General features: G+C 33.7%; 1 protein-coding gene across 1 annotated transcript; it reads right to left on the bottom strand.

The window, feature by feature from the left end:
- Positions 1-5,187: 5,187 nt before the first annotated feature.
- On the bottom strand, positions 5,188-11,101 carry LOC116109442 (S-adenosylmethionine carrier 1, chloroplastic/mitochondrial-like). Its single transcript, XM_031395655.1, has 12 exons — positions 10,810-11,101; positions 9,991-10,104; positions 9,541-9,623; positions 8,807-8,883; positions 8,186-8,276; positions 7,652-7,705; positions 7,486-7,581; positions 7,244-7,333; positions 6,624-6,675; positions 5,842-5,903; positions 5,654-5,734; positions 5,188-5,556 (listed from the first exon to the last, which is right to left on the bottom strand). The coding sequence occupies exons 1-12, from the start codon at positions 10,871-10,873 to the stop codon at positions 5,425-5,427; spliced, it is 996 nt and encodes a 331-aa protein (XP_031251515.1). The 5' UTR covers positions 10,874-11,101; the 3' UTR covers positions 5,188-5,424.
- Between the last annotated feature and the right edge of the window lie 639 nt (positions 11,102-11,740).

Genomic DNA, 11,740 nt, shown 5'->3' with positions numbered 1-11,740 from the left:
ATATATTTATTCAGTTACTAGACCAATGACCGTAACAATAAATTAGATTGAGCAACAACTCAATCCCATTGTGGCCATAGTTTTAGTGTCATTGTCATTTATTGAATTGTGCCGTGAGATAACTTCTCCCGTACCTAAGAGTAATGAATCATCTGTCAATCCACCATAGTCTTGATACACTCTTTGATGCAGCCAATCACTACTGTATTAACAGCTCTGAATATAACTGCGTTGGGCTAGCGTCAAACTACACCAATCGGTGTATAAGGCGCTCGGTGATCTCAAGTTTAAGGATTACATGCACCATCATTCGTTAGAGGATTTATTCCACTGACATTGGGGTTACCATCTATATAAAATTCTCAGGTAGGTCAGTCCAGTGAACTTGCCTATAGCAAGCACCTATGTGTTACACCAAGTTATCAGCCAACAACCTTGCAAGTGAGATCTGTCACTGCTTTTTGACAGGGTCGTTCAGTATTATTCTGACCAAGGGCACAGATAATACGGTAAGACTATCATAGTGTTGAACGACCCTGTCAAAAGGCTACATACATTTCTAGAATGACCACCATATGTGCTCATAGGGTTCTTACTATCAAGATTTGAAACACTTGATACCCTCATCACGGTTCTACCATTCTAAGGACATATATCAATACATATAGATATGATTTACATGATATAGAATAAATTGCCTTTTATTGATCAATGAACATTATTACAAAGTGTTAATTCTACAATAATTGATTGGCTCTAGGGCACCTACTCTAATAATCTCTCACTTGCACTATAGCCAATAATTCATGTATTTAATACCAAATGACCTCAAGTGTTGTTCATGCTTCTACTGTGACAGAGGATTTGTCAGTGGATCTACGAGATTGTCATCAGTATGCACTTTACTGATCTGCACATCTTTCCTCTCAACCATTTCTCTAATGAGATGGAATCATCTGAGTATGTTTCTGGACTTCTGGTGAGACCGTGATTCCTTAGCTTGAGTTATTGCTCAATTATTATCACAATAGACATCTATGGGATCAACAATCGTGAAAACCACTCCAAGTTCGGTGACGAACTTCTTAACCAGACTACCTTCTTGGCCGTATCAGATAATGCAATATACTCAGCCTCCATTATAGAATCTGCTACAGTGCTTTGCTTGGAGCTCTTCCAGCTCACTGCACCCCCATTGAGACAAAATACAAACCCGAATTGTGAATGATAATCATCTTTGTCCGTTTGGAAACTAGCAAGGAAGACTTTTTGCCATCCAGACGCTGCCACGTCGCACAAGGATGGAAGAGGTAAGACTGTCGTCAGTGTGACAGGTGAAGGCTTGACTTATGAGTGGCTAGGAATTGTCCACCTGCCCAAGCCCTACGCGATTTAAGGATATCTCCTATGCAGACAGCCAATGGGAAGCAAGTTAGGAATTGTACCACACCTGCTCGACTGCAGAATCAAGATTACTACCTTGAATCCCTCGACTATAAATATAGAGCTTCTCTCTCATTTACGGGATTGACTCATTTTTTGTTTTCTAAAGCAGACTCTCTCTCTCTCTTTATATATATAAATTCTCTCTATATTGTAACGCAACTCGTTGTACGCAACCTGACTGTAATCATCCATCAATACAACTATAGTGGACGTAGGATTCTCTTTTGAGCATCCGAATCAATTTAAAAACTGTCTCTTGTTTATTCTCTCGTTGCACATTTCCATATCACGTGTAATTTCTAAGTTCGCTTAACACTTTACACGTGCGAGTCATTGGTGTCAAAATCAAGCATCAACAATTATGTTACTCTCATCGAAACTAGGATAACTTTATTCTTTGGTTGAAATACTAATATGAGACTACGGTTATGTTTTGATGGGTTACAAACGTCAAGTGAGTAACAAAATACATTTTACATGTTTGAAAATAAATGTTGTTATTGATTTGATAACATACATTATATGTGTTCGTTGTTATTGATTTGATAATGTTATAGTTTAGTGTTAGTCTTAATTTTAAGATTTTACGAGCATATATTATTGTATAATTGAATTTGTGATACTAAAATAAGAGTGATATTAATCTAACAGCGGTTGGATTTCCTATATTATAGGTTTATTAGAAACTTTTTACAATTAATTATTGTTTATATTAAAATTACAATGCATAAGGTTATTTATACAAAATATAAATTTTATTTTGAATTGTAATTAATTTTTATATTAATGTTTGTGTATGCACTTTATGTGTCTAATGTTGTACTAACTTATAAAGCTCATATGATATTAGAAGATATTTAGTAAATTAGTAGGGATAAAAGGGTCATTCCTACTATAAAGAAAATAAATATATAGGAATTAAATTGATTAATTAAAGATAAAGTTTATTTACTTAATAATCAACATTATTAAATAAAGCTATATATATATATATACGTTTGGAATTTGTGGAACTTGAATCATTGTGGAGATTCTATGGTTATGACGACCGACAAGTGCTTTAGCGTCTTGGAGTGGGTACTTCATTTCATTCAAACAAGAAAAGTAAAAGTTAAAAAGATGATAAGAATAAAAGTCAAAGTCTTCTAGCCTAAGAAATGGGTAATTGCCACGTGTACTGATTTGGTTTTGATAAGCCTTTTACCTAACCGAAATAACTGTCTCCAAAAGAGTAGAAAACTTCTAACTTATTGGAATTTGGACAAGGCATGTTATTATTGACTAAGTTCTAAAAATATTTAATTAATTATTTACTAAACATGCTTAAGAATTAATCAACAATGTTTATCCTGTGGTTCATGTTTAATTTCTGAATTAATTAAAGAATAATAATTAAGTATTCTATTAATTTTATGTTAAAATAGATTTTTTTTTTTTTAATTTGGAAATCTCTACCGACATTAAAAAAAAAAAAATCTCATAAAATTATTAAATAAAGATACATAACATGTTCTCGATACTAGCCATATATTAATTTTTATTTTTAAAAGACTCTTTTAATAATTTCGTAAATAATTAATTATTATTGATTTTGAATTGGAAAACGCGGTAAGAGAGAGTCGTTTTCACACGTCTCATTGCTTTGTAAAATTGTCTGTCCACACTACACTCCACAGCTGTAAGGGTAGACTTTCGTTACCAGTATCAAAAATATGTCCAAAAAGTCCTAAATCTTTATAAGTTTACAAAAGGTACCCATACCAAACTATTCTTACATGTTCACATAAAGAGAGTTAGTTCTTTTTAGTCCCTATAGTTTCAGTTTACTACTGCTTAAAGACAATACTTTCAAATACTAAGATTTTTAGTCCTTATCATTTTAAAATACTACTTTATTAGTCATCTGACTTAATAAAAGGTTAATTGACTACTAACTTCATATTGAAATGACAAAAATACCCTCTTTTAAAGTTATTAAATTTTTATTAAACATTGATATAAGAACGCATTTTAACAAAAAAAAATGTGTAATAAAATTTGTACATATATAAAAACAAAAAATTTTGTACATTACACATTTGAAAATTAAAATTATATAAATGTGATGAATGAGTAGTCTATAATGTGTTTATGTAATTTAGTGTTGTTTATGTAAATAATTTTTTTTAAAGGGCAATTTTGTCATTTTATGATAAAATTAACACTCAACTAAACTTTTATTAAGTTAAAGAACCAAAACTGTGGCCTTTGAAACTATTGTTCCTGCTAGGGGTGAGCATGGGTAAAGGGTAGAACTGAAACCGAAACTAAAATTAGAACCAGCAATTCCTAGGTTTGGTTCCGATTCCGATTTCGGTTCCTACAGTGCTGGAATAGGGAACCGGAACTGGAACTGGAACTGGAACTGGAGCCGAGGTCTGGATATCTGGGTAGAAATTGAGATTGAATTGTAATTTTTATAAACTATTGGGGGTGTAGGAATATGTTGGGGTGTATTTATCATTTTTTTTTAACTAGGGGGTAATTAAAATTAACCCGAGTACTGGAAACCGAAACCTATATTTCAGGTGCCGATTCCAAGTTTTTAGGAACCAGAACCGGTCGATTTCGATTCCAAATCTTAGGAACTAGCGGGTTTCTTCAAAAAATACAGGGTATCTGAACCAGAACCTCTCACCCCTAGTCCTTACATAGTAAACTGAAACCGTAGGAAATAAAAATGAATCAACTCCAAATAAAGCTTTTGTGTGGTTTCAAAACGTCTCTTCAGAACATACGTTAAAACATATATATATGCAAATCACCAACTCGAAGTAAAGCATTTCAATTCAAATTAGAAAGTTGTAAAGAATTCTTTCAAACAAATTCAATGGCTGTAAGGTACAAAGTTCAAACATAAAATGAAGGGTTCATGTGCTGGATGCCCATGCCCACGAACGGGTATCTATTAAGATCTCATCTCCATCCATTCTTCACGTAAGAATAGATATTTTCTTTTGGAAGATTAATCCGTTTTCGCATTATCTTACCGAATTATTTAATAGAAAAAAAATGATAAATTGGCTACTAACCAAAACCAATGGAAGCTCGACACAATATTTATTAAGAAATCAAAGTATCATGTTATAATTGACTACTTTTTTTCTCTTTATTATATATGTTGTCTGCCACAAAAATTAAAATAATTATCGATCTAAAACTTTATAATAATGTGATCTAGACTATATATTATTCTAAGCAATGACAAAGTTTTCTTATGAGTGTCGATTACACAAGTTTAATTTATAATATACTGTTCAATGTAGCCATATTATAATATATGATATCTTTGACGGAATAATATTCCAACCAATAATGCCAAAGATTCCAACCAATAATCCCAAGGGGTTGGCCTTACGATCAAGAAAGCTTGCTCTCTTTATTGACTTTTTGGATTCAAACCACCTTAGGACCGTCTATCACAGTTGTGACTTACCTGGAACATTAGACTTATAGGGTGTTCAATGGGCACCGGGATTAGCTGAACTTGCGTACAAGCTAGCTCGGACGGTTATTAAAAAAAAAAAATTCTAACCAATATTGAAATAAAAACTATACATTATTTTGACAGTTTTAATTTATTTAACAATAATACTCTAGAAATGGGAAACAAACCTCATGGTTGTTCACTATTTTCATGATGAGATTATTTATTACAAATCCTAATAATTGGATTAAAATGCAATTAAAAAATTCTGTCATTTGTCCCGTAACATAATTTAATTGAACTTGTCTAATTTAATATTCTTAACATGTGCCTTAATAGCTAAATAGAAACTACAATTTGTATACAAAACTTTCCAGAAGAAACATGAACAGAAATTAAATGAAACTGCAGAAACAGAGAAGAGAAAGCTGATCCCCTGGGTCTAGAAGGGCACAGGGGATGTGAAAATGAATCATTAGCACATCAAAACTAAAGGGTCGTACAAGAGATTGTTAATCCACCTTCAAGGAGCTTGAATCCTGAGCATTGGATCGCCTTTCAGCAAGTACCTCTTTTGTCTTTTCTAGAACGCCGAAGAAAATTGAACCTCCAATACCGATCCACACTACTCTAGCTCCCATGCCCTGCACCAAATAACCGATATTTACTCAATAAAAAGAATTCTGCTGTTCAACTCGGGCATCACTGTATTAGATAGATTAGTATTTCAAGTATCCGCACCTTGAAAAGAGTAGCAACACCTTCTTCTCTTATAACAGTCTGAACACAATCGCAAATCCCTTTGTATTGTTTCGCTGATCCCTGCGAAGGATTGAACATAAAATAAAAAATGAAAGCAAAGAAACACTTTATGGCTCTTCATGTTCCTCTGATGGTTCTCTGTGTAAAAAAGAAAATAATGTTTTTACCTGAATCATTAATCTCGTCTTTATCACATCAAGAGGCGTAGTTACTGCACCAGTTATGGCACCTGCAGACACAGATTATGGAAACGGAATTTGACCCAAGATGTTAATTAGTTTATGTATCTTCATGGTTACAATATTCACAGCAACTAGTTAGCATGACAAAATTTTTTGATAGACAGCTCTTAGAATTTTTCTGAAAACTCGGGCCACATAAAGACATTAAAGGAAGGTCTTTCTCATTGTTTTGAAACAATGCTATTGAAAAGAATGGCATTTCATGTGGTAATTCATGTTTTATCTGTTCCCGATTGAGACTGTTCCTGGGGAAAGGGGAGCATTAAGGCAACTGGATGCAGGGCTGTCTGAAGGAAAGCATGAATTACCACATGAATGCTCAGGATTAGAACAATCTTAAGTGATAATATTTTGGTATAAAAAGGAATATATAAATATAGAAAATTTATCATTAATGATATTCTATGGTGGAATAAATAATATTAAGTAGGCCTTATGTCAAGGGAATTAAATGTATTTCTTTCTTAATGAAAAAAAATTAAATTTGAGGAATTCTTGAATATATATTTTTTTTAAGAATCTTGAGGCCTTGACTCAAGGGGAGGCCTAAGGCAATTGCCTTAGTTGCCTAGCCCTTGAGCCGGCACTGACTGGATGAAGCATGCATTGCTTTTTATTGTATGGTATGATCATTTGAGTGAATAAACAACTATTTGTTTGCAAAGAATTCTGGATATGCTGTAAGGTTATAAGGGGCTCTAAATTACCTGCGAAAGCACCAACAATTGCATTTTCAGTGTTGGTCAAATTTCTCCGTGCCTGCAGGAAAAGCAAAGTAGTCAGTTCGGCAAAACTATTGAGCATATTATTACAGCCACATATATGAAAAAGGTGGGACAATCTAGTCTTAAGTTTCCAGATGATCTTCTATTCTACACTGATTGATGTTAATTCTTAAGTCACCAGATGACAATCAAGCGCGGGGGATACAAGTTTCTTGTTCTGAAGTATTCAACGTGCCAGTTCATAAAGGAATGCACTAGACACCATAGCATCTGCAACTTAGTCAAAATATGTTATACCTGACACTTAGTGCTTACATTTTAGCAACCAGGTATAGACGCAACAGCCAGCTTGTAAACAATTAAAACAAAACTAATAAAAAAGGTGAATAGAATTTTTTTGTTAATGTAATAATGAAGAGTTGCTTTGTGGAGATTGTGCCATAAAGGACATGGGCATTTTTCAAACTATGGATGGGCTTCAATTTCACGGGAGGATTGATTTGTAATGCTCTTCTAGTCGTTCTATTAGGTGCAGCCATACTCTCAGCTATAATTAGAAGTAAAAAAATTACAAACTGAACTCTGTGCATAATTATGCTTACTGCCAGCTTATATCCGAGTAGAAGCTGCTCATAGATGCAAAACTGAAAAGCGTCAAAAGGCAAATCTCGCAACAAAAAGGATCCGTATCCCTACAGTTTCAGAAAAGTATGGTATGTGGTCAGAGTATTCATGAATGAAAACAGTGAGTGGAACTGAAAAGCATAAAAATATTTCAAACACACTAAGTGTAAGCGAAAGAAATACAAGACTACAGCCACTATAACATGAAATATTTACATACCGCAAAAAGGCCTTTAAAGCCCTCCCTACAAACAATAAGGCGAACAGCATCATGAGCTGAGGTGAATTGCCCAATCTGCATCCTTTGCTTAATGACCTGGGAAGTCTTAATTAATGGGCCCAGGTACAGGAGTAAAGATGGTGAATCAAGATCTAAACTTAGATACCTCAGTTGGTACACGAACAAGAGAAGAAGCAGCACCTCCAATTGCACCTGCAGTCTGAATGATGTCGAAAACTTTTCATATAACAACAAAAGGCAACCTAGAAGTAGAAGTATCCTATGGCACAATAAAAAGTGATACATAATAAGAAACAAACATTTCAAAACCAAACTACCTGCCCATTCATAGAATTCAAGCAACTAGAAAATTCAGTAAATGTGGTAATAGACATTTTCAAGAAGTAATAATCCTTCCTTGAAGGTTTTAGTAGGTGTTCATAGCCACAAGCATCTAAAGCATCAAACTACGTGAAAAATTAGAGACATACAAAGGAAACTTACATGCATGATCTATATCCTTTTGTTTAGCTAAAAATTCATCAGAGTTTACAAACACATTGAAAGGAATATCTTTAGATATAAGACAAGTTTAAGTTATATATGCCATATTGACAGAAATTCAAAGAAATAAATAAATAAAAACTCAAGTTTGCCAGTTATAGTTCAGCAGCAATAAAGCCTTGCTTAGCACACTTACCAGATGAGCAAAAGCACTAAGGTTTTGAGGGAAGGTCTTTAACAATTTCTGCTTTACAGGTTCATATACACCAATAAATATTGCAGAAGCCCTGCAAGCAATAAACATCAAAAACTTTGCATCCCAATAAAATTTTTGGGCATTTTTATTTTCTTTAGTGCCAAAACCAAGTAAGAACGGCAGAAGATTTTAAATAAATATGACACACGACTAGTTATAGCAAATACTATATCCAAAATTCAGAGAAAACTAATAATTTTGAGAAAACTAAATACTCCATAAAATATCACAAGATTTCTGTTCAATAATTTATTACTGCTTCCAGAAACAGAAAACCAATGACTTAGTTCACAAGGCAATAACAAGTTTGTCTTGATTGCATTTATAAATCAAACAACCTGCTCACTGTAGATCAATTAATTGTAAACTTATTATAAGATAAATAATCAGTAATCATACAACAACTGCCAAAGACACTTATAAATATAAGAGAATGAATCTGTAATATGTTTTTACTCAATGTATTCTTACTGTTTAAATCATGCATCTTGGGTGAAAAGGCAGTACATTGGCAATGGCCCCAAAAATAATAGCACAACACTGGCAACTAAGAGCACTTACGGCAAGACACCAGCAAGATTTCCAAGCAAACCAGAATATAGACCCTTCAAACCAATCTGCCCTCCATAATGAGCCGCCTAACATGGGACCAATGGACAGTTAGTCACAATTTACTGATGCATAAAATTGTTAGAAAACATAAGTTACAAGTGATGTCAGGCATTTTCATTTCCCATTATAAGATCATACTGGATTCAACACCAGGGCTTGATGGGAAGGGAAAAAAAAGCAACAATACAATTATCTATTCTGGAAACAACAAAATGCACTGGGATGTCATAAATCCAGCCAGATATTTTTTAAAGAATTTTCACTTGATGAGAAACATTATTAAGAAAACTACCCATCAGATAAAAGTTTACTTTTTCAATAAGAAGTAAAACTTGCATGAAAGCCTCAGAGACATGAGAAGCATACTCCCTTTTACAAGTAGCAACACATGTCAAACACACAGCAAAGAAAGAGGTCTTGTTCTTGAATAAAGAATACCTAATTAAAGGACATGAAGCCTGTCATAATTCAAGTGGGACTAATAGAGCAGCACATGAAATCACAAATTATCAAACACTATAAAGATTCTGAGCAAGTCTAACAAATATGATATACCAAATTAAAACACCAATATTCTACGCCTTTATCTCAAGTATCCAAGGAAAAATCAAATCAATTAATCATAACAGAATCAGTTATTTCCTTCTTGATGAATAGAAGAAAATTTTGAATGGTTGACAAACCTGAAGTCTAGTTTTAATAGTATCAATTGGGTACAAAACTGCTTCAACAATAACACCAGCAGTGCCTCCAGCTATAGCACAATCTGCAAAGTTGTCAGATTAAGTCAATCCAAAAGTCAAAACCAAAATCCAGAATTCAGGTTAAGTAATTCTCGTAGAAGTTCATACATAATAGAAGTTAGCTTAAAGCAAGAAATCAAAGGACAATATCGTGCACAGCAACAAACATAACAGTGTAATTAAGAAAATGATTTACAAACAACTACTGGGAACACAATCCACAAGTGGCATTATTTCTGACATAAAAATTCATTTCCAAGAAACTAAAGTGAGCGTAACGTCATTACTACCATCATAAAGGAAACTATTAGGTGAAAAGATTAAAGTATAGTAACGCATGCTTCTAACAAGATTAAATGCATTTAACTTCAACAAATTCATATTACATACCGAGTAAAACACGTAAGTAATCAAATGGCTTATTGTCTCCTATACGAACCGATGCAAAAGACATGTTAGATTCATCTCTAGAACTCCACAACTTGTTCTTCAACACCAGCCCATCTGTAAAATAAAAAAATTAGTTCAGAAAGATTACTGCAATCAAGAGACAGCCAAACAAAGGTAGAAATCTAACAAGCACATTAAAGAAACCGTCAAAATCACAAAGCATATAAATTAAGGGTCATTCTACAGCATCGATGATCATTGCAAACTACAACTCATTTTATAATAAGTGACAGGTTCATAGGCGAAGTCAGGAGGGTCAATTGTATTTAATGGTATTAATCATTAAGTTATCATACAACAGTAACAAACTTATCAAATATAAAAACTGTATTTTTTTAATTAAAAATTAAAACTTTTTGGGGACAAAAAGCCTTGAGTTCACTATTTTTATCTATTCTATTCTACTCTTATCTTAAAAACCAAAAAATACAGTTTGTTCAAATTCTCAAAATTCAATTCATTTTATTCAACTCAAAATATTAATAATTACCTTTCTCCTAAAAATAACCCAACTCAATTCAAGTTTACTTTTCCACAACACTATTCTATGAAATAGTTAACCACACGTAGCCAAATTGTTATTCATATAGCATTCTCCACATAAAACATTACTCAAGTCTACCAAAGACAAACACTCTAAAAAAAAAAAAAAAAAAAAAAAACACAACACAACACAGCTCAAAACGCTACTGTAATTCCACTTTCTACAGTTTCATAAGCAACCAAGAACGAGCGTAGGGTGACAGAAATGAGTTATACCAGGTGGGTTCGTTTGAGAGCTGCTCGCATTCATTGATAAAGTTGAAGGATCCATCGACTTCATGCGAACGATCAGTTTAGCTGCAAACTGAAACGAAACAGAATGGTTTGAAACGAAAAATTTCGAAAGAGATGACAGATCACAGAATTGAGTAAAGTGAAGTGTGAAGATAGTAATTTTGAAATTAGAAGTGGGTATTTTGTTAGGATCAGTATATTGTCGTCAAGCTTTCGGTGCTCTCCGTCATCTTCTCAATGTCGCTCCGGCCTGAGGGGAGTTTGAAAATATTATAAAATTGAGAAAATTTAGCTGCCCGGTTCCCCCAAGTATGTATTTAAGAAATGACCTTGAAACTGTTCATCAAATTTTTATAATTTAGAGAAGATGACGTGGCATAGTTAGGATTAATTAAACACGAAAATAGGTTAAAATGAAAAGATTAAAACATATGTGGACGAATCAGAAATAATAAAAGTTTTCAAAATTTGAAATTTCGCAAAACAAGCCCATCTAACATCACGTCGCTTAATCGAAATTCATCAGTTGAAAAGCGATTTCTTGAACGAAAGGGGACGCGATTTTTTCCGATCGAACACCAATGATTTGCACCCTAAATCAATTTCTTGAACCCTAACCGAATACAGTTGCGATTTTCGGCTATATAGTCGCGATTTTCGATCGATTTGTTGAACCCTAAAATCGATTCCTTAACGTAAACGAAACTGTGCCATTTCCGGCGATACAGTCCAGATTTCCGATCGAAAATGCCAACGTTGACACCAAATTCAATCCAAAACCATGAGTGACAGACAATGAGGAGGGAAGCCCAACGCCACTTCGAATCCTAGATTCCGGTGGCGCAAGCAGTTCAATGGCTGCACCGGTGGATCATCTGACCATTGAAGGTGGTCCACAGTAGAGGAGACGCCG

Source organism: Pistacia vera, unplaced genomic scaffold, assembly GCF_008641045.1.
Source record: "Pistacia vera cultivar Batoury unplaced genomic scaffold, PisVer_v2 Contig118, whole genome shotgun sequence".
NCBI classification, from domain to species: domain Eukaryota; kingdom Viridiplantae; phylum Streptophyta; class Magnoliopsida; order Sapindales; family Anacardiaceae; genus Pistacia; species Pistacia vera.
The sequence above is the reverse complement of the archived record's forward strand: the minus strand, read 5'-3'. Positions and strand labels throughout refer to the sequence as shown.

Bases quoted from the DNA above. Each gene is read 5' to 3' on its own strand.
- LOC116109442 (XM_031395655.1), bottom strand. From the start codon at position 10,873: ATGAAGTCGATGGATCCTTCAACTTTATCAATGAATGCGAGCAGCTCT. The intron at 7,706-8,185 runs GTAAGTGTGCTA...GACATCATTCAG, and splicing joins TTAGTGCTTTTGCTCATCTG to ACTGCAGGTGCAATTGGAGG. The intron at 5,904-6,623 runs GTAATTTAGAGC...CTGTGTCTGCAG, and splicing joins AATTGTTGGTGCTTTCGCAG to GTGCCATAACTGGTGCAGTA.